This window comes from Anomaloglossus baeobatrachus, chromosome 7 (assembly GCF_048569485.1).
Source record: "Anomaloglossus baeobatrachus isolate aAnoBae1 chromosome 7, aAnoBae1.hap1, whole genome shotgun sequence".
Lineage (NCBI taxonomy): Eukaryota > Metazoa > Chordata > Amphibia > Anura > Aromobatidae > Anomaloglossus > Anomaloglossus baeobatrachus.
The window spans coordinates 298,964,779-298,988,491 of NC_134359.1; the positions used below are offsets into that span (position 1 = coordinate 298,964,779).

The window sequence follows — 23,713 nt, forward strand, 5'->3', positions numbered from 1 at the left end:
AGGGTCCAAGTCATCAGAGCTGCACATTCCATCAGCCCCAGCAAAACCTGCAGCGGCGGCTTCCTACACTTAGCCGCAACACCGCAAGTGGCGTCACAAATAACTTTATTCCTAACTCCCCTGTAAATATCCCCATTACAAAAAGGGCCCAGGGCACGGAACCGGGTAACGGACACCATCGTGACATTCCCCGCAGAGACACTGCCCGGAACCGAGTACCCCATATCTCAGGATGCTACACTTACACACGTGGTCAACAGTGTTGGTACCCCTCGTTTAATGAAGGGAAATCCCAGAATGGTCACAGAAATAACTTGGATCCGACAAAAGGAATAAATTAAAAATCTATGAAACTGAACAAATGAAAGTCAGACATTGCTATTCAACCCATGTGGGTTTTTCTTTCATTAAACAAGGGGTACCAACAATTTTGATCACTTATATAGCACCATCAATTTCACAGCACTCTACATACATCATTAACACTGTCCCCATTGGGGCTCACAATCTAAATTTCTATCTGTATGTCTTTGCAGTGTGGGAGGAAACCGGAGAAGCCAGAGGAAATCCACGCAAACACGGGGAGAACATACAAACTCCTTGTAGATGTTGTCCTTGGTGGGATTTAAACCCAACCCAGGACCCCAGCGCTGCAAGACTGCAGTGCTAACCACTGAGCCACTGTACAGTGCTAATGTGTGGTGTTCTGCGTTGCACTCGCTGGGTGTCATGGAGGCATCGGACTCTATTCACACTGCAGAGTCTGACAGGCAGGCTGGGATCCCTTAGTTGCTCAGCCTGTCATAAGCGTCGGCTGGGTCTGGCTGTGCTCCAGTATGGCACGAGTTAATTTTTGCTGGCTTGTGATCATCTGCTGGGAGCTCAGGCTGCTGATTACCATCCTCAGCTTCCTGCACCCTTTATAAGGTTCTGAATCCTGGAGCTGAGTGCCGGATATAGCTTCTGCTTCCTCAGTTCCTGTGGTTATCCAGTTCTGTGGTGATCTACAAGTTGCGGTTTTGCATGGTGTAAGTTCTCCAGTTGCCATTTATTTCCTACCCCTTTTATGTTACTCCCCAGTTCACATACTGTGCTTACCTTGTGTTTGAGTTCTGTGTGCACGAGTTTTCATTTACCCTTGTCTGTGCCTATTTGTGGGGTTTTGGTTGCTGGGTTTCCGGCCCGCTCCCTGGGTGGGGGGAAGTAGTATCAGGGCTTGGTCAGGAGACAGGGTCACGCTGGAGGCTCAAACCTGGCTACCATCAAGCTTACCTTCGATATAAGGGACAGCGCTGGGGTCCTAGTCTTAGGATCAGCCTAGGAGCTGCTTTTCCATCTGTACATACGCCGTGAAAGCTAACCATTGAGCCACCGTACAGTGCTGACCACTGAGCCACCAAACAGTGCTAACAAATGAGCAACCATGCTGCCCCACTCCCTGGATGCAATCCAGAGGATCCCACAGTAAGTCCACATTTGTGTTTAAAGAGTTTTGGGCTTAGTTTCTCTAGGATCTATTAATGTCAAGTCTGTCCGAGGTAGCTTTTCTGAGCTGATGGTTTCAGACAAACTTTACAATCTACATATTTCTGGAAAGTTATTCCACTTTGTTGAAGGAGCCCAAAATCAACCAACCACTACAGTCACCTGCAGTACACGGGGCTTCATGATGTGACCAAAGTAAATAAGGCTGCGTTTACACTTGCGTCGTTTGGCATCCGTCACAATGCATTGTGTGGCGCATGTGATGTATGCGTTATAAATAGTGTGATAATGAAGGCAACGGATTCCTGTGAAATAACACATTGCGTTAGTTTTCTTTAGACGAGAGAGAGCGAGCCCCCATCATCACCGCACACGCAGGCACTACCACCCCCATCATCGTCACACACACCCAGGCACTACCGCCCCCATCATCACTGCACACACTGGCACTACCTCAGTGACATCCCCGCTCACAGCGCGATTCACTTCAGTTGCTGCGTGGAGCTGACAGAGAGCGGTCATGGTCTGTGGCCGCTCCTGTCAGCTTCATGTAGCAGAGCTGAAAGCGTCGTGGGACTTCTGTGGATTACGCCGGACCTTATGGGGTATTTGGGGATTTTAATAAAGTGGTGAAAGAGGGTGTTTTTTTGTCTTTTATTTCAAATAAAGTATTTTTTCGTGTGTATGTGTTTGTTTACTTTCACTTACAGGTTAATCATGGGGGGGTCTCATAGACGCCTGCCATGATTAACCTAGGACTTAAGGCCCCGTTACACACAACGATGTATCTAACGATATATGAGCCGGGCTCATGGATTCCGTGACGCACATCCGGCATCGTTAGCAACGTCGACCGTTACTGATGGAAAATACTCACCAAATCGTCCATCGTTGACACGTCGTTCATTTTAAAAAAAATCATTGATTGTTGAGGACGCAGGTTGTTCGTCGTTACCGAGGCAGCAAACATCGCTATGTGTGACACCTCGGGAACGTCGAACTACAGCTTACCTGCGGCTGCCGGCAATGAGGAAGGAAGGAGGTGGGCAGGATCCTACGGCCGCTCATCTCCGCCCCTCCTCTTCTATTCAGTGGCCGCTTAGTGACGCCGCTGTGACGCCGCACGAACCACCCACTTATAAAGGAGGCGGTTCGCCGGCCACAGCGACGTCGCTAGGCAGGTAAGTCTGTGTGACGGCTCCGAACGATATTGTGCGCCACGGGCAGCGATTTGCCTGTGACACACGAACGACGGGGGCGGGTGCGCTCGCTAGCGATATCACTAATAATATCACTGCGTGTGACGGGGCCTTTAGTGGCAGATATGGGCTGCTATTAACTCCTTATTACCCCGATTGCCACCGCACCAGGGCAATTCGGGATGAGCCGGGTAGAGTCCCGGGAATGTCGCTTCTAATGGATGCAGCAATTCCGGGCGGCTGCTGGCTGATATTTTTAGGCTAGGGGGCTCCCCAAAACTTGGGGCTCCCCATCCTGACAATACCAGCCTTCAGCCATGTGGCTTTACCTTGGCTGGTATCAAAAATGGGGGTGACCGCACGCTGTTTTTTTTTTTTTAATAATTTATTTATTGTACTGCACGATATAGACCCACCCACCGACGGCTGTGATTGGTTGCAGTGAGACAGCTGTCACTCAGCGTGGGGGCGCGTCTTACTGCAACCAAACATAGGCGCCGGTGGGCGGGGGAAGCAGGGAATATGAGATGGAATAATGAGCGGCCAGCATTTTCAAAAGAGAAGCCGCCAGAGCAGTGTGACAGCCGTGCAGCGCCGCGCCGGTGATCGGTGAGTACGGGAGAGGGGGTGAGAGGGAGAGACCGACCGACCGACAGAGAGAGATAGAGAGACCAGGAGTGATTTTAAATTATTTAGATCGTTCTGCTGGACATGCTGAGTATCCTCAGTAGAACGTGATGGAATCCACCACCATACACAATCATTAGCCACCTTGGCGGTTCCCTCCGCCCGCCGCTCTGTCAAAATAATGACTCGGCGTCAGCTGGCGGATGCAACGCAGACACTTGCGTCACAGTGTGTTGTCAATAAAAGTCTATGGAGAATAGCGCAGTCAGTTAACAGACTGCGCTATTTTCCATAGCGGCGGATTGCAATGAACGCAAGTGTGAAAGCGCCTAAAGGGGGTGGAAGTTCACACACAACATTTGTAACTGATGCCACTTTTTATCAACAGAAGTTCTGTGGCTTCTTTGCTTTGTCTTATTCCTTGTTCTACTGGTGGATTCTCTATACTACAAGCAGGTGGCGCCAGTACAACTACTACAACTCCAATCCAACCCCAGACCTTGTTAATCAGTTTCTTCCTCACTATCTGAACTGCAGGGGTTAATAGTGTCTTCTCACAAACTCTCCGCCTCTTATGTAAGGAAACTTTTTCACTTTCAGTTCCTGCTCTTTCACTCTACAATGGCGTCTGCTGAGCTGAGGGACGAGCTGGACTGCTCCATCTGCCTGAGCCTCTATACAGATCCCGTATCCCTGAGATGTGGACACTTCTTCTGCCGCTCGTGTATTGTGAGTGCGCTGGATGCACAGGAGGCGGCTGGAGTGTATTCCTGTCCTGACTGCAGAGCACAATATCCGGAGCGTCCGACCCTGGAGAAGAACCGGAAGCTGAGGAACATAGTGGAGCGTTTCTCATCTACTCAGCCTGAGATGGAGGAGACCAGAATCTTCTGCACTTACTGTATAAAGTCTCCTGTCCCGGCTGTGAGATCCTGTCTGCAGTGTGAGACCTCCATGTGTGGCAAACATCTGACAGCCCACAACAAAACTGCTGATCATATATTAACAGAACCTACCGCCTCTTTTGGTCACAAAAAATGTTCCCTCCACAAGAAAGTTCTGGAGTATTACTGCCCGCAGGACGCTGCTTGTCTGTGTGCGTCTTGCTGTCTGGTTGGTGAACACCGAGGACACCAGGTAGAGCTTCTAGATGAGGCTTCTGAGACCAAGAAGAAGAAATTGAGGGAGTATCTGGATGAACTGAACCCAAAAAAAGCAGAAATTCAGGCAAGAGTCCAGAATCTACAGGATCGTAAGAGGAAGATCCAGGAGAAAGCCTCCGATAAGAGGAAGAACGTCAGTAAGATATTTATGGACATTAAGAATCAACTGGAAATTGCAGAAAAGAAGGCACTGAGCGAGGTCTCCAGGCAGGAGGAGAAGATTGTGTCCCAGATTTCTCATCAGATCCAGAAGCTGGAAACAGAGGAGGACGAGCTATCCAGGAAGATGCATCATGTGGAGGACATATGTCGTGTCACCGACCCAATAACACTCTTACAAGAATTTGACATTACAGAGTGTAGTCATGGAGGTGATGGGGACACAGGGGGAGATGGTGGAGAGGTCAGTTCTGAGGAGGATCTGGATGAGGTTCTGATCTCACTGACCTTACTCCGATCTATGAGGGATATTGTCACCAATGTAACATCAGAGCTCGGGGTCCATGTCCCAGACATATTGCTGGATGTGGACACTGCTCATAGATGGGTGAAGATATCAGAAGATCTGAAAATGGCAATACATTTAAGAGAAAAACAGAACAGACCAGAATCATCAGGAAGATTTGTGACCTTCCCTCAGGTGTTAAGCAGATGTGTCCTCTCCTCAGGACGACATTACTGGGAGGTGGAGTGGAACCAGACAGGAGGATGTGGCATCGGATTGTCCTATCCCAGTATAGAGAGGGAAGGACAACAGTCTGGTATTGTATTTAGTGATAAATCTTGGTGTTTGGTTTTGCATGATGGAGAATGTAATGTATGGCACAACTCAGATGTAGTGACCCTCAGTATGAAGCCAACAAGTCCGACACTTGGAGTCTTCTTAGACTATGAGGCCGGGCGTCTGTCCTTCTATGAGCTGTGTGACCCCATCAGACACTTACACACCTTCACCGCCTCCTTCACTGAACCCCTACATGTGGTCTTCTATGTGCATGAAGGATCCTCTGTGACAATAAGAAGCTGAGGCTGAGATTAACTGTTAATGGTGATTTGTCCAGTTGTTGATTGTTTATTGTTAATGGATTATTTCCACCTCAGTAAGTTGTGGTAGATGGATGGGATATGACATAACTTTCTTGACTGCTGGGACCCCACTAATCCCGAGAATGAACCACCGCTTCCCTCGATGAGTATTTAATGTATTTTTGATGCTTCGTATTTTCGAGTAGAAGAGGCAAAGCGTATTTCACTAACATCAAGCTGCTGTCATGTCTCTAAATCTCACCCCATTATGCTATTTTTGATACTACGGAAACGGAGCGGCATGCGACTTTAAAATTCAGAACATACCAATTTCTCTTGCGGTAAATATAATTATTGTTTGCAGATTTTCCCCATAGACACAAGGAAAGTCTGCAGATAAAAAAAAAAAAACAAAGAGTGGAAATGCATGTACAGTCCCTTTCACACATCCGTGTTTCTGATCCCTGTAACGTCCGTTTCCACACGTATCGGAGACACGGACACACGTGCACACATCTGTGTTTTTTCACAGACCACGTGGCCATGTGGAACACACATGTGCTCCACATGGCGACATGTCTGTTTTTTTTCCCGGCAGCACGGATGTTACACGGGCCACACACTGATGTGATCTGTGTGACACGCACTGGAGAAAGCACATGTCACTTAAGAATAAACAATTGTTATACTCACTTGTCTCTGCCTCTGCTCTCTCCAGCGCTGCTGTCTTTGCTTCTGCTCTCTCCAGCGCTGCTGTCTTTGCTTCTGCTCTCTCCAGCGCTGCTGTCTCTGCCTCTGCTCTCTCCAGCGCTGCTGTCTCTGCCTCTGCTCTCTCCAGCGCTGCTGTCTTTGCTTCTGCTCTCTCCAGCGCTGCTGTCTTTGCCTCTGCTCTCTCCAGCGCTGCTGTCTCTGCCTCTGCTCTCTCCAGCGCTGCTGTCTCTGCCTCTGCTCTCTCCAGCGCTGCTGTCTTTGCCTCTGCTCTCTCCAGCGCTGCTGTCTCTGCCTCTGCTCTCTCCAGCGCTGCTGTCTTTGCCTCTGCTCTCTCCAGCGCTGCTGTCTTTGCCTCTGCTCTCTCCAGCGCTGCTGTCTTTGCCTCTGCTCTCTCCAGCGCTGCTGTCTCTGCCTCTGCTCTCTCCAGCGCTGCTGTCTTTGCCTCTGCTCTCTCCAGCGCTGCTGTCTCTGCCTCTGCTCTCTCCAGCGCTACTCTCTCTGCCTCTGCTCTCTCCAGCGCTACTCTCTCTGCCTCTGCTATCTCCAGCGCTGCTGTCTTTGCCTCTGCTCTCTCCAGTGCCACTGTCTCTGCTCTCTCCAGCGCTGCTCTCTCTGTCTCTGCTCTCTCCAGCGCTGCTGTCTTTGCCTCTGCTCTCTCCAGCATTGCTGTCTTTGCCTCTGCTCTCTCCAGCACCACTGTCTCTGCCTCTGCTCTCTCCAGCACTGCTGTCTTTGCTTCTGCTCTCTTTAGCGCTGCTGTCTCTGTCTCTGCTCTCTCCAGCGGTGCTGTCTTTGCCTCTGCTCTCTCCAGCGCTGCTGTCTTTGCCTCTGCTGCCTCCAGCGCTGCTGTCTTTGCCTCTACTCTCTCCAGCGCTGCTGTCTCTGCCTCTGCTCTCTCCAGCGCTGCTGTCTTTCCCTCTGCTCTCTCCAGCGCTGCTGTCTCTGCCTCTGCTCTCTCCAGTTCTGCTGTCTTTGCCTCTGCTGCCTCCAGCGCTTCTGTCTTTGCCTCTGCTCTCTCCGGCGCTGCTGTCTCTGCCTCTGCTCTCTCCGGCACTGCTGTCTTTGACTCTGCTCTCTCCGGCGCTTCTGTCTTTCCCTCTGCTCTCTCCGGCGCTGTTGTCTTTGCCTCTGCTCTCTCCAGCGCTGCTGTTTCTGCCTCTGCTGTCTCTGCCTCTGCTGTTGCACCCGAGTCCCGCTCATTAAGCTCATGCATATTCACTACACTCAATGTGGACCCGGAAACAACAGTAGTGTCAGGGACAGGTAAGTATACCAGCTCATGCTGCCCGTGTGCTATCTGGATGTCACACAGATAGCACGGGGACAGCACACGGAACACACACACACACACACGCGCGCTTTCACCAAAGACTGTGCAAAACGTTTGTGTTTCTCACAGATGTGTGAAGGAGGCCTAATCCTCACATAGTTTTATCAAAGCTAATTTACAGGTAGTTTGCAAAACAATGCATTTTTATTTAAAATATGATCTACCCCCAAAAAATGCATTAAAAAACTAATAGGTGCAGAAATGCTTCAGAAAATCTTCAACATCAAAAACTCCACAAATCTTCATTGTGGGAACGAGGCCCGAAAGATTGTGGCAGCACAGCACATGGGTTACCGGCATCAGGAGATCTTCACCAATCACAAATTGATAGTAGATTGTAGCTACATGTACAAGCCATTTACAAGATGAGAAAAGTCCTTTTAGGCCTCAATCATTTGTGATTTTATTGTATATAAAAACATGGACTGTTGTTCATCTCCGATCCTTCACCGACTGCAGATTGATGCCATTCTTGTGCTTTTTCTGAGATTTTTTTTTCCAGGCCAATTGGTCTTCAAAACACGTGACCATACGACCAGCCCCATAGGCTGTAATAGGATCCATATACAATGCTGAAAAATATACACCACCAATCTATATAAATACAAAAATATAAATGTGTGTGTATGTGTATGTATGTATGTATATATATATATATATATATATATATATATATATATATATATAAAATAATGAAAAAATGATTTTTTTCATTAGTTTTTTTTTTATATACATTTATATTTTAGTATTTATATAAATTGGTGGTGTCTATTTTCAGCATTGTATATGGATATGTATAACACTGGTACCTTGTGCTATGAATATTTGCATATGCAGTCATTGTTCTTTCCTTGCAGAGTGGAGCCGTGTGCATTGTGAGCCGTCTATATCCATGTGTATGTAATTTGGTAATTAGACTTAGTATTGGAGTTTTTTTCAGCTTTTTCAGTGTCATGTTTGTATAAATGTATACGCCTTAGTTCAGACCACTGTCAAGACTAGGTTTTGCCCGAAACGCGTAGACCGGTCTGTCCCTGCTGTCTATGACTGATTTTATCATGTTTTAAATGTGTGATTTGTATGTGCGGATGCCGGATACAAATCTGTTTTTGCCAGTTCTCTGAAGAGTTTTGTTCTGGAGGGGTCACTTTCTATTCATTTCTATTATTAAAAATACGTTGCTGCTTTTGTGTTCGGACTTTTGAGCATTTATTTTCCACTTTAGGTTTTAGAAAACGCCTGGTGGGAGAAGACAGAGAGCGGTCAGGCCATTGTGTGACACACGGAGCGCTGTGTATACAGGACGCCGGGCATGGGTCGGTTCCTCTAGCGTGTGTCACGGGTGGTGATGGCTGCGTCCAGCACCTGGCGCTCCGGTGACTGGGGATGTGCGGGGTTACCGCTGCCGTGTGACTGTCCCCTCTCTTTAGTGGTGATCAGTTACGTTACCCCATAGTGTTAATGTGGTGGAGGAGATACGTTAACAGTAAACCAGATGAACCTTACTTGATTAGCAGCCAAAAAAGGTTCACTGCCACAGATGGGTCAACATGTTCAGATGACACAGCTAGAAAGACGGCCAAATAGCAAATGGATGCAGGGATACAGTCACACATGAGGCGTGATTGCAGCGAGTGCAGACAGAGCCTATCCTGCTGACCAAGCTGACACAACAGAGGTGGATTCCCTCCATCCTACTGGAGCGGCGGTCTCCAGCAGACCCCAAGTTTCCGTTCTCTCCACCCTTCATGTATAGTAGGTTCTCCTGTGGGCCCATCTTCTTTATGGGGGACTCCTTCCAGGGCCTGTACTCCTCCTATGTCCATCAGCACTAAGTTTCAGGTAGGCTAAAGTCGCTGTGCTGACCAGAACCTTCCATCTTCCTAAGGGGGAGCAAGTACTTGGGGATCCTACATGTAGTTTCAGGTCTGTCCGTTCCCATACAGCCCACTGGAGCGGCGTTCACCAGCAGACCCCATGTTTCTGTTCTCGATCCCCTTCATGTATAGTAGGTTGTCCTGTATGTCCATCTTCTTTATGAGGATTTCGGGTCAGTCCGTTCCCATACAGCGGCTGGAGCGGGGTTAGAGTTCCCCTATGTGTTGATGTGCACTGGCTGAGCTCTGACTAAACTCTGAGGTAACTTAGACTCCGCCCCCCGAGCTGCAACACGACTATAGCGGTATAATCTAGACCAGGCCCCATCCAAGCAAAAACTGAAAAAACCTCCTCACAAGACGGCAAATACCGTACTCCCCCCCCAGGAGGCGCTGAAACAATTGCAAAATAGCTGTAATATATACATAATATAAGATAGAGATATATATATTATACACCCAGCCTCTGGGGCAACACGACTATAGCGGCTCCTGATATAATCTGCTCCAGACCAGGCCTCGTCCTATCAAAGACAGCAAAGACCTCATCATAATGCAGCAAATGCCGTACTCCCCCAGAGGTGGCGCTGACCCTGGAGCGGCTTCTACTGGAAAAATTGTCATTTTTCACTCTTTAATAAAAACAAACAAAAAACCTGTGCCTCCTCTCAGGACTACATTTCCCATGAAGCCTCAGTGCGGCTCAGGTGATTGTGATCGAAGGTTTATAAGAACTGGAGGATTTCACTGATGGCAAAGTCTGATGGCTGAAGAAGGTATTGCAGGTGAGTGGTGAGCCCGTGTATCTAATCCCCTCCTGTGTGATACTGTCTGCTGAGCCGTGTATCTAATCCCCCTCCTGTGTGATATTGTCTGCTGAGCCGTGTATCTAATCCCCTCCTGTGTGATACTGTCTGCTGAGCCGTGTATCTAATCCCCCTCCTGTGTGATACTGTCTGCTGAGCTGTGTATCTAATCCCCTCCTGTGTGATACTGTCTGCTGAGCCGTGTATCTAATCCCCTCCTGTGTGATACTGTCTGCTGAGCCGTGTATCTAATCCCCCTCCTGTGTGATACTGTCTGCTGAGCCGTGTATCTAATCCCCCTCCTGTGTGATACTGTCTGCTGAGCCGTGTATCTAATCCCCCTCCTGTGTGATACTGTCTGCTGAGCCGTGTATCTAATCCCCCTCCTGTGTGATACTGTCTGCTGAGCCATGTATCTAATCCCCCTCCTGTGTGATACTGTTTGCTGAGCCATGTATCTAATCCCCCTCCTGTGTGATCCAGTCTACTGAGCCGTGTATCTAATCCCCCTCCTGTGTGATACTGTTTGCTGAGCCGTGTATCTAATCCCCCTCCTGTGTGATACTGTTTGCTGAGCCGTGTATCTAATCCCCCTCCTGTGACATTACTAAAAAAAATGGATGACCGTAAATCAAGCAGTTGGGTCATGCAGAACAGTCCATGTGAAAGCCTTGGATGTGCCTAGTGCCCCATCTTCTCCCACCCTTAGGCTATGTGCCCACGGGAGCTTGCATCTGTGGATTTTGCCGTGGAAAACCTGCAGATTTTTCTGCATTTTCCAGATAAATCCGCAGGTTTTAGCTTGTACAGTCACTCCCCATGTTATCCTATGGGACATGGGGAGTGCTGTGTCCACGCTGCGGAAAGTGCAGCTGCCGACTATGCTGCGGATGTAGGCATCCGCATGTATAATTGCATGTCAATTATTCATGCGGAATTACCTGCGGATGTCCCAGCCCTCCGCTATGGAGATGAGAGGCGGGGACGTCCGCAGGTAAGCCGCATGAATCTCCGCATGTTTCCCGCAGCTATTCCGCTGTAATCTAGCAGCTAAAAATAGCTGCGGGCAGCTGCGGGAAACATGCACTCGTACCTGCAGATACATCCGCAGGTACGAGCGCCCGTGGGCACATAGCCTAAGGCAGCGAGCCCACGATCAGCGGTTCAGCTGCATTCAAACTGCTGCGTTGTTCAGTAAAAGCACAGTGGATGAGATTTCTAGAAATCGTGTGCTGCCTGTGGCATAAACTGACCTGCGGTGCGGCTTTGTGAGCCACAAATGTCAATTCTCTGCTGCGGCATCGCAAGCTTTCTCCGTAGGGAGAACACAAGTGAGAGACCACAACTGCCCGGATCGTGGGCACGAGCAGCCGCCGTCTCCTGCAGAGGAGACTCTCAGGTCAGGACCCGCCGTGTCCAGGATGCAGTGGGTTCTGATTGTGGGCACATAACAGGTGCAGTCCACAGCTTGCCCTATCCAGGATAGCCTGCTCTCTCCCTTAGTGCGTACCAATACGTTTCTTCAGTTAAGATTTATAAGGCGACCGTTTATGGCAAATTGGGCACAAGGGACATCAAAGTCATTCACAATCACAGGGACTGACCGCACTAAGCTGGATATAACGGCACTGTGTAAAGGGTGATGTCTTTCTGATTGACCAAACTGCTTGATTTACTGTCATACAAAAGAAAACATGTGAACATGGCCTAAAGGTGAAATGGGAGTTGGCGCCTCCTGGAGGCCAATCAGTGGTGGAAAATTGTCCTGTGCTGTGACTTGCTCTAAAGAGATAAAGAGATTGAACGTCCTACTGAGGTCACTGATTAGCTGCAGCGCCATTCCCTGTCATCAGAGTAGAAGCAAATACCAGACACCGGAAGCAGCAGCAGAGACTCACAGTGGACTTGGAGATGGTGAACAGTGATGGCAAGAAGTAACTGGGGTGGAAAGTGGCAGACTGGCTCTTCAGAAGGAGAGCGATCGTGCTCCAGGATTAGGGTTAAGAACAAAGGAGCTGCTTCGATAGTGGGGACCCTGAAACAGCGAAGAGAAGAGGGGGACAGAGGTAAAGTGTAGGCCGGAGTTAGGAAGTTTGGGTGAAGGAATATTGAGTTTTCCAGTCCCAAGTAATTATATGTTGGGACAATAGAGAGCTCATAAGGGACATACAGTAAGAGCCTATGGAGGAAAAGGCGCAATAGGGTCTTACCAGGTAGGCAGGAGAAGAGGTGAAGAATGTACTCGCTTATAGGGGTTGTGAAAGGTCACAACACCTAGAGACGAATGTAATGGTGGAGATAGCTGCAGCACCGGAGATTCAGGCAGATAAAAATCAAAGGAGACAGGTTGTCACTACCACGCTTTCTTCCACTTCGAAGACAAAAAAATAAATAATCGAAGTCTTTATTAGAGGAGCTAATATAAGTAAACGCGTTTCTGGGGTCACAGCTCCCTTCTTCATGACAAAATACCACTGACAAGGATAGTCAAATCCTGTCCTTGTAAATTTATATTTGGACTATGTTGGGTATTAATCAGTGTTTCTTCCTCTTCCAGAATGGAATACCCCGGAGACAAGCTGGACTGCTCCATCTGCCTGAGCCTCTATACAGATCCCGTATCCCTGAGATGTGGACACTTCTTCTGCCGCTCGTGTATTGTGAGTGCGCTCGATGCAGAGGAGGCAGTTGGAGTGTATTCCTGTCCTGACTGCAGAGCACAATATCCGGAGCGTCCGACCCTGGAGAAGAACCGGAAGCTGAGGAACATAGTAGAGCGTTTCTCATCTCCTGAGCCTGAAACAGAGGAGACCGGAATCTTCTGCTCAGAGTCTCCTGTTCCAGCTGTGAAATTCTGTCAGTATTGTGAGACGTCCGTATGTGACGACCCCCTAACAGCACATGACAACACATTAAATGACATAGTAAAACCCCCTAGATCTTTTGCTTGCATAAAATGTCCTCTCCATAAGAAGGTTCTGGGTTATTACTACCTGCAGGATGTTTCTTGTCTGTGTGTGTCTTGCTGTAGGGTTGGTGACCACCAAGGACACCAGAAGGAACTTCTAGATGAGGCTTCTAAGAAGGAATATGTGGATGAACTAAGCCCACAAAAAGCAATTCAAACAAGAATCCGGACTCTACAGGATCGTACGAGAAAGATCCATGCGAAAGGCTCAGGTAAAAGGAAGAGCATTAATAGGAGATTTATGGACATTATGAAACAACTGGAAGTAGCAGAAAAAAAAGCGCTAAGGGTACTTTCACACATCCGGATTTTTGCTCTGCGGCACAATACGGCGTTTTGCAGAAAAACCGCAACCGGCTTTTGTAACGCCGATTGCGGTTTTTTTTTGCATTGACTTACATTAGTGCCGCATTGTGCCGCAGGGGCTTGCGTTCGGTCCGGTTTTTGCCGCATGCGGCAGATGTAGCCGATGCGGCGGCCGGATCGAACGTTCCCTGCAACGTTTTTTGCTCCGGCAAAAAACACCGCATCGCGCCGCATCCGGCCGCTGCGGCGCATTTTTCAATGCATCCCTATGGAGGCCGAATGTGGCGCGATGCGGAAAAAACCGCATCCGGTCGCCGCATGCAGTATTTTCAACTGCGCATGCTCAGTAGCATGCCGCAACCGGAAAAAACCGGACCGGCCGCATGTAAAAACTTATGCAAAGGATGCGGTGTTTTCACCGCATCCGTTGCATAGTTTTCACAGCCGGATTGAGCCGCAGGGCTCAAACCGGATGTGTACTGAGGTCTTCAGGCAGGAGGAGAAGATTGTGATGCAGCTATATAACCTGATCCAGAAGCTGGAAATACAGGAGAAAAAGCTGTCCAGGAAGATGCGTCGTGTCACTGACCCGTTTAGGCTCTTACAAGAAAGTGACATTACAGAGGGTAGTCTTGGAGGTGTTGGCGACACAGGGGGAGATGGTGGAGAGGTCGGTTCTGAGGAGGATCTAGATGAGGTTCTGATCTCACTGACCTTAATCCGACCGATCAGGGATATTGTCACCAGTATAACATCAGATCTCGGGGTCCCTGTCACAAACATATTTCTGGATGTGGACACGGCTCATAGATGGGTGAAGATATCAGAAGATCTGAAAACGGCATCAAGATCTGAAGAACAGGAGAGGCCAGAATTATCAGGAAGATTTGTGGATTACTCCCAGGTGTTAAGCAGATGTGGCCTCTCCTCAGGACGACATTACTGGGAGGTGAAGTGGAACCAGATAGGATTATGTGGCATTGGAGTATCATATCCCAGTATAAAAAGAGAAGGAAATAAGTCGAAGATTGGATTGAATGATAAATCTTGGTGTTTGGTTTTGTATGATGGAGAATATGGAGTATGTCTCAACTCTCATATACTAACCCTCAATGTAATCCAAAGATGTCCAACACTTGGTCTCTTCTTAGACTATGAGGCCGGGCGTCTGTCCTTCTATGAGCTGTGTGACCCCATAAAACACTTGCACAGCTTCACCGCCTCATTCACTGAACCCCTACATGTTCTCTTCTATGTGACTGATGGAGCCTCTGTGACAATAAGAAGCTGAGGCCGAGATTTAATGTTAATGGGTGACTTGTCCAGTTGTTGACCGTTCATAATTAATGGGTTCCGTCTATCTCACTAAGTGGTGGTAAATGGATAGGATATGCCATAACGTGACTTTCTTAAGGCTTTCCACGATGTGTATTTTCGTGCACTAAAAAAACCCGGTGTATTAGATTAACTTCAAACTGCATGGGATTTCTCGATTTCACCGCCACTGCCTTTAAAATACGGAAACTGACCGGCACCGCAATTCTGAAATCCACAACCTAAAAACGTATCTTCTGGTAAATATACGTTTCTTTGTGGCTTTTGCCCATAGACTTCAGCAAGACAAAGAGTCTGCAGATAAAAAACAAAAAAAAAACCCCCCACTGTTCTGCATCAGAAAAAACGCATATAATCCGTACATATAATTAACAGGAAGTTTTCATAGCCGCAGTTTTATTTAAGATGTGACCTAATACAAATGCCCTGAAAAGACACAAATAACCTAATTTATCAAATAGGAGCAGTAAATCTGCAACCGGAGAGTCTCAAATCCTCATTGTGTGAACAAGGCCTAAAAGATTGTGGCTGCGCTCATGGATTTACCCCGGTGACTCGAATTCTCGGAATCGGGAGATCTTCACCCATCACAAATTGATAGTATATTGTAGCTACATATACAAGCTTTATAAGATGGAAAAGCCCTTTAGGCCTCAATCATTTGTATGTGATGTTTATCGTATATAAAAACATGGACTGTTGATCAGTGTCGGGTTTACCACCTGTGATCATCTCCGATCCTTTACAGTGTAATCATGTGCCGCGCACTGATGCCATCTTTATTTTTTGTTCCTCTAATTATTTTCGGACCATTCAGTCTGCAAAAGACATGGACAGGTGACTTGTGGATATCTAAATGAGGCCCATAATGTCCATAACATTTCTAGAGGACCAGAGAAAAATGTCTGTTTCCTTATTTTACTGATTTTTCTTCTAGGTTAGCGTGTTGTCCATAAAGGCTCCCAATGTCCATGCTAAATGTATCTGTAATGTCTATGGCATCAGTCACAATAAACCTGTATGTATGGACGTCCCGTTGTCAAAGCTGTTTCTATATTGACCGTTTATCTTTGAACTTGCTACTAGTGCTAACCATGCTTGGTAGTAGTGATGAGCGGGCACTACCATGCTCAGGTGCTCAGTACTGGTAACTAGTGATGAGCGGGCACTACCATGCTCGGGTGCTCAGTACTGGTAACTAGTGATGAGCGGGCACTACCATGCTCAGGTGCTCAGTACTTGTAACTAGTGATGAGCGGGCACTACCATGCTCGGGTGCTCAGTACTGGTAACTAGTGATGAGCGGGCACTACCATGCTCGGGTGCTCAGTACTGGTAACTAGTGATGAGTGGGCACTACCATGCTTTGTATTCATAACAAGCAGTTGGATGCTCGGATGGGCATGACTCGAACACCTGAGTAAAGTCTAAGTCAAATGTGGTGTCTTTATCACCAATAAGACTACCCTGGAGCTGGCAGGTCTGGTCAAACGTAAAACCCGGGGCTCCCCTGGTGCACCCACTCCTGCCCAGCACTGCAGCTCCTGCCTCCTTACAATGCTTGCTGGTGCTGCCCTGATTTATTTAATTTTATTTTTTTTTTTCCCTTTTACCTACGGCAGCCTGTGGGGCTGACGCGGGTGGGGGGGGCACACGGCCGCCTGTGGGGGGCTGACGCGGGTGGGGGGGGCACACGGCCGCCTGTGGGGCTGACGCGGGTGGGGGGGGCACACGGCCGCCTGTGGGGCTGACGCGGGTGGGGGGGCACACGGCCGCCTGTGGGGCTGACGCGGGTGGGGGGGCACACGGCCGCCTGTGGGGCTGACGCGCATGAGGCTGTCTCCTTTTCCCTTGGTTACGCCTTGCTGTATAATGAAAAAGGGTGCACAGCTAAACAAAAACATTACATACATGGGGGGGCTTCACAATCCAGAGGACAATGTAAGTGAATAGAAAAGAGACCCTGCAGATGTAACATGTCCACGACATAATGGTAAAATGAGGCTTATTAATATCATGGAACACATGAAAAGAAACACCGCAGCCCCTTATTCTCTGCATTTACATATATTCTGCTTTCATTTTGGTGTGTGTCTATTATTTTGTCTATTGTCAGTGTCCCTCATTTGAGTGTCTTAGGCCCTGCCGCATGTTACAGCTGTACTGGGGTGGATTTGGGTTAGTGTTTATTGGTGCTCCATGGTTGTAATCCAGCACCGCTTTCCTACTCTCTACATCTGCACAGGGACTTACATTGTGAAATAGTAAAGGATTGGCCTAAAATTGATTGGTTGCCGTACAGCCCAATCAGCACTTGTTTTCTTTGTGTGACCTCACATCACAGCTCAGGCAAGGAGCAGTGCTGTGATTGGGCAGGCACTTGACCAATCTCAACCTGCCGATTGTACCGAGGAGCAGGGGCGAGGACATTGCTGGCTGCAGCGTGTGACCTGTGAGTACATACAGTATATATATGAGGCCAGGCAGATCTCCATCCACTGCCATTACCTGCACTGAGGGGAGGGGGCACAGGGAGAGGGGTCCCACAGTGAATTTCTGATTACCTGTGCCCCCCCCCCCCCATTATGTCTCCTTTAGTTTATTGTGGGCCCTCTCTCCCATTGTCACCAAAGTTATTGTGCCTTTCCCCATTGTCTCATCTAATAATGGGGGAAGGGGCCCACAGTAAATGTATCCCTAATTTGCTGTGGGCCTCTTCCCCCCCCCCTCCTCCCCACTGCGTCACCTCTAATCTCCTCTGGGGCCCTCACAATGGCGGAGGGGGCCCCCTACCGACATCTGTACATGTTAGGCATAAGTCAGCAGCGGGTGTATAGAGTGGGGGTCTCAGGGGGATTTCACCCCATACTCAGTAGGTAATGTCTGTGTCTTACAGCCCGGACCTGTCTCTAAAGACTGGTTGGAGCAAAGCGCCGCCCGCGGTTATTAGACTCTGATAGCGGCATTGACAGCGTGGTGGCATAGGGGAGCGTCATTCTATGCACCCCTCAGCTGACATGATTGTGAGTCTCTGAGAGGTTACGATGACACCGGGGGGGGGGGGGGGGTGTCTGCTGAAGACCCCTGTGTCTGCATTATGGAGCTCCCTGGGCACCTCCTTGTGGTCGGGCACCAAAGACTGCAATGAATTTTACTATATACTGCCATGTGGGTGTATAACAGTATACGGATCAGAAGATCACAGGTTCAGGTCCCCTCAGAGGAAAAGTAGAAAAAACCTCAAAGGTTCAAATCACTCCCTATTTCCCCTTTAAGGATAATTTGAAAAATACACACGTGATCTCGCCGTCTTTACAAAGGTCCGATCTGTCAAAATAATTGACATGATTCAAAAACAAAGTGAGCAACGAAAAAATGTAGAAAAGATAAAATAAAATTCCCTTTTGGGCGCTACAATACAAAAAAGCTGTAACAAACGACCCCACGATCATATATCTATCCTAAAGTGCGATCAATACAAATGTCGTCTTGTCCTACAAAAAAAGCCCCCACGCGGCTCCATCAGCTGAAAAATGAAAGCGTTACGGGTCTCAGAGAAAATGACTGCAAATGGCCCCAAACCCCCCCCCCTCCCGTGTTTATTTTTTTATCTCACTGCTAAAATATTACAAATTTGGACATGTTGGGCATCTTCATACCTGTACTTGTAACGAGAGTTATACTGCAAGGTCTTTTTTTACCAGATAGTGTACGTCGTATAAAGAATTCCTCACAAAACAATGTCAGAATTGTGTTTTGCGTGAGCAGGTGACGCTCGGCTCGTGCTCGCAGCAGATGACACTCGGCTCACGCTCACAGCAGATGACGCTCGGCTCACGCTCATGAAGTGATGAGCCAGGGAGGCCTCTGGCTGTGTAGTCGTGGCACCCGAGGGTTCAAGGCACAACCCTGGCTCCACCACTCCTTCAATGTTGGGGACTGACTTGGTGAGACAATATGGGTCAGTATCTTCGTCGGAAGGTGCACAAACAGTCCTCAGGCAGAAGTTGATGCCAATAAAAGATAACATTTATTTTGCACAGATACAATCCGGTCAGCAGAATTCGGCAATTTCTGTGGAGCTGGGGACAACCTGCCCAAACGCGCCCTCTAGTGGGGATATGCCCTGGGTACTCCGCTTCTCCGGGCTCCCACTCCTAGGTCAAGCACACACCGGACCCACACCAGCGGAATCAGACCTTGAGGTTGCGTACTCCTCCGTTACTCCGGTGTCCCCTGATGTTCCGCTCAAACACACTGCCACCAATGGTCACACACTGCTGTCCCGGATCCGACTACTTTCCACACACACAGCCCTTCCCTAGACATCCAGCCGACTCCTCCTTCCCCGGTGGCAACAGCCGTCCCACCCGGCCACTAGGGGGTGCCCTAACACAACATACAATAATAATAAAAATCAACATTTTTAATAATTACAATTCCGGGTAAACTATGCTGGTACTAGTAGGGGGTAGGCTCACCCACTACATGCCTCCCCTCTTAAAATCCGAGCCTCCCGGCACGGCTCTTCTTTAAAACACACATAACGTACATAAAAACCTTTAGTCTCCTTCACAACGCAGAGGCACCAGTTCAGCGGCGCTCCCGGCCTTTAGGCGGCGCCCGGAGACGCAGCAGCGCTCCCGGTCTTAGATGGCGCCCGGAGGCTCAACAGCGCTCCCGGTCTTAGATGGCGCCCGGAGGCTCAGCAGCGCTCCCGGTCTTAGATGGCGCCCGGAGGCTCAGCAGCGCTCCCGGTCTTTCGATGGCGCCCGGAGAGGCAACAGGTATAAGAACTTGCAACAAAAACTTCTGCCGGTTAAACAACACTACCGGACTTCAAACAGGTTGACTGAAGAGATTTACTCTGGAGGCCAGGACCGTTTCCACTCCTCCGCCTGTGTCTGTATATAGGCTCCCAGAGACTGCCCCGGCTGGCGGCGTATCCTTCAGAAGGACACGGGGGCAAAGGGTGGCTCCGCTGACGCAGCTGCTTCAACTCCTGGCGGGGGTGATGGTGTCGCTACCCGGAATGGTGGCGGCGCGGGTGGCGGCGCGTCCAGAACGATGACCGGTTTATTGGTCACATGCTGACTCACTGTTACCACTGGGGGAACCTTCTCCGGGTCAGCGGTCGGGCCATATGATGCTTCCGGGGCAGCAGACAAGGTGCGCCGGGAATGAGAGGGCGCGGATGGGACCGGTCTTGGATGGCTCCGGCGCCGCTCCTGTTGCTCCTCCCACTCCAGCTCCTCCTGCCACTGGGCCGCTTCCCGGGCGGTCGGCATCCGATTAACGGCAACGGCAAACAGGCCGCGACTTCCTGCGTCCGGCAAGAATTGGACTTTCTCGCCCGGCCAAAGTGTATGGAGTCGCTTGGGCAGCCCCTCCACATCCAGATGGACTCTATTATAGAAGTAGTCGTCCCCGGTCTCTACTTCTCGGATGAACCCGTATCCCTCCTGCTGGTTAAATTTCACCACCACTCCGGTGGTGAACTGCAGGGCCAGCTCCTCGCCGCCGGTACCGGACAGCATTTCCCGGACGACGGTTTCAGCCATCAGGCGTTCTCTGACAGGGTCGGGTACCGGGGATGGAGCTCTGGGGTGCTGCACAGGGGCAGTGACGATGACCGGATCCCACACAAAGCCCAGGTGATCCTCCTCCGGCTGCTCAGCTAGCTCTTCGGCCGGCACTCCATATGAGGCAGTTGGTGCGGCAGCGACGGCGCCCGGCTGTAGGGTCTCCCAAGGGGGGCGCGTGGCATACGTTGCCCGGACCTCCGTGATCGTGCCTCCGGTCTTTGCATCCCACGTAGTCTTCCATGACACCTTTTCGGGCCGCGTGGAACCTCCCGGTCCAATCGGCAGGTCCACAAGGGAGGCTTCACTTGCAGCCGCAAACTTAGGCCGCCCTCGGCCTAGACTGACCAGAGCCATGGTGGTAGCAAGCTCTTCCGGTTGTCCCGACATCTCCATATCTGTCTCTGTTGGCTGTATGACCAATGGCGACTGTGTCAAAGTTGAGACTGAGGGAAGAGGAGGCGGACCTTCATTTCCCGCTCTTAAACAGAATCCTCCCCTAGCCTCATACATTCTCTTGACTCCTCCGCGGCGGTACTTCTTTTTCTTCCGAACACCGCCCACTTCGTATCTTTTCTTCAATGCCCTGGAACTGGCGCCTCCCCTCTTTGGGCGGAGTACTCTGTACCTCTTCCTTGGTACCGGCCAGCCCCAGGCTCTTCTTTCGGCGCCAACTTTTCGCGCCTTTTCTTCCACTTCACAGATAACGGCCCTCTTGCCGCCATCTTGTACCCGGTCCAACGCTACGGGCACTGTGTTCTCTTCCCACCAGGGGACTGGAAATCTTCCCTCGTAGTCGGGATCCTGTGTCCCAGGCACGACCTGATCTCCAGTTTCTTGGGTCCCTGGCAGGGGACTCGTATCCTGCCGACTACGCCACATGAAGTGATGAGCCAGGGAGGCCTCTGGCTGTGTAGTCGTGACCTCAGTGATTTCAAGGCACAACCCTGGCTCCACCACTCCTTCAATGTTGGGGACTGACTTGGTGAGACAATATGGGTCAGTATCTTCGTCGGAAGGTGCACAAACAGTCCTCAGGCAGAAGTTGATGCCAATAAAAGATAACATTTATTTTGCACAGATACAATCCGGTCAGCAGAATTCAACAATTTCTGTGGAGCTGGGGACAACCTGCCCAAACGCGCCCTCTAGTGGGGATATGCCCTGGGTACTCCGCTTCTCCGGGCTCCCACTCCTAGGTCAAGCACACACCGGACCCACACCAGCGGAATCAGACCTTGAGGTTGCGTACTCCTCCGTTACTCCGGTGTCCCCTGATGTTCCGCTCAAACACACTGCCACCGATGGTCACACACTGCTGTCCCGGATCCGACTATTTTCCACACACACAGCCCTTCCCTAGACATCCAGCCGACTCCTCCTTCCCCGGTGGCAACAGCCGTCCCACCCGGCCACTAGGGGGTGCCCTAACACAACATACAATAATAATAAAAATCAACATTTTTAATAATTACAATTCCGGGTAAACTATGCTGGTACTAGTAGGGGGTAGGCTCACCCACTACACTCACAGCAGCTGACACTCGCAGCAGATGACACTCGCAGCAGATGACACTTGCAGCAGATGACGCTCGGCTCACGCTCACAGCAGATGACGCTCGGCTCACGCTCACAGCAGATGACGCTCGGCTCACGCTCACAGCAGATGACACTCGCAGCAGATGACACTCGCAGCAGATGACACTTGCAGCAGATGACGCTCGGTTCGCGCTCGCAGCAGATGATGCTTGGTTCACGCTCGCAGCAGATGACACTTGGCTCACGCTTGCAGCAGATGACTCAGCTCGCAGCAGAGGAGCGAGGAGCAGCAGATGACGCTCGGCTTGCAGCAGATCACTCTTGGCTCACGCTCGCAGCAGATGACGCTTGGCTCGCAGCAGATGACACTTGGCTCACGCTTGCAGCAGATGACGCTCGGCTCACGTTCGCAGCACATGATGCTCGCAGCAGATGACGCTCGGCTCACGTTCGCAGCACATGATGCTCGCAGCAGATGACGCTCGGCTCACGTTCGCAGCACATGATGCTCGCAGCAGATGACGCTCGGCTCTTGCTCGCAGCGTATTATGTCTCATGTACGCTGCCATATTTCCGTCTGTATTATGAAGGATAAATGTGCATCCTTCTGTTATATTCTGTGTGGGTTCAATGCTGCAGTTTTGGATGCTATTTTGGTGCATTTTGTGGTGACCTTTTAGTCACCACAAGCTGCACGCTTTTGCTTCCCCAGCAAAGTCTATGAGATTTCACATTTCCTGTGCGCTTGTTGCTTTTTTGGGGGGCTGCATTTTGTGGTGACCACAAAAATGCAGCATGTCAATTCTATTTGAGTTTTCCCCTGCTTTTTTCACCCAAATGCATTGCCATGTTATTTCCCACAGGGTGATTGTTTTTTTTTTTTCTAGGGTGCATTTCTGGTGCATCGTGGTCACCATAAAAATGCAGCGTGCGGACATAGCCTTACAATATTGATGCTAATTGACCTAAATATGAACGTGTGAATGAGGCCTAACTGCATTAGTCTTGTGTCCTGCTCTGTCCTCTAAGGGTCTAAGGGTTCGTGGCCACGATCAGTGTTATATTGCATTTTGGACTCCGCATATTTTCACTGTGTCCACTGCATTCTCCCATGTAGGAGACTCAAGCGTCTTCGCATGACAAATTTACATGGTGCGGAGAGGAAACCGCTCTGCAGGTCAGGTTACGCAGTGTTAAAAAGAAGTACAGTGGGCAGGAGATTTCTATAACTCCCATCCACTGTGCTTGTATTGTAGGACGCAGCAAACATATGCTGCTAACACTGATCGTGAGCACATAGCCTCAGCTTCCAAGCCAGTCCGGGGGTCCGTGCTGCACAGTTACATTACATTCTACAGTGTTGGGTTCTGTACTGGAAATTGGAGTCTAGGAGAGTAATAAGCAGCAGGGACTGGTATATAATCGTATACTAGTATATGGAGGATATGCTCGCTGTGGTGCAGTTGTGTCGTTCAGGGTTATGGGGTACTCCGGTCCCGGGCGGTGTATAACTGGGGAATGTCACTTTGGTGGCCGTTGCCCGGTTCCGTGCCCTGGGTTTTTTTTGAAAAGGGGAATATTTACAGGGGATTGTTGAATGACGTTTATACGTGACGCCACTTGTGGTTTGCGGCTGTAGAGATGGCGCCGCCGCTGCACTGTTTTCACTATTGGGACTGATGTTAGACCCTCCGCAAGCAGGGCCAGGCCCCAGAGGATGGGTGTTGCAGGTGGGTGTTGAAAGAAGGTAGGCCACAAC

General features: G+C 49.7%; 2 protein-coding genes across 2 annotated transcripts; both read left to right on the plus strand.

Moving 5' to 3' along the window:
• The first annotated feature begins 3,932 nt into the window (after positions 1–3,932).
• LOC142246513 (E3 ubiquitin/ISG15 ligase TRIM25-like) lies at positions 3,933–6,534 on the plus strand. Its single transcript, XM_075319574.1, has one exon. The coding sequence runs from the start codon at positions 3,933–3,935 to the stop codon at positions 5,499–5,501; it is 1,569 nt and encodes a 522-aa protein (XP_075175689.1). The 3' UTR covers positions 5,502–6,534.
• Positions 6,535–7,742: 1,208 nt separating this feature from the next.
• Positions 7,743–14,789, plus strand: LOC142246777 (E3 ubiquitin-protein ligase TRIM62-like). The gene is made up of 3 exons (XM_075319827.1): positions 7,743–7,888; positions 12,782–13,481; positions 13,959–14,789. The coding sequence occupies exons 1-3, from the start codon at positions 7,743–7,745 to the stop codon at positions 14,787–14,789; spliced, it is 1,677 nt and encodes a 558-aa protein (XP_075175942.1).
• The last annotated feature ends 8,924 nt before the right edge of the window (positions 14,790–23,713 follow it).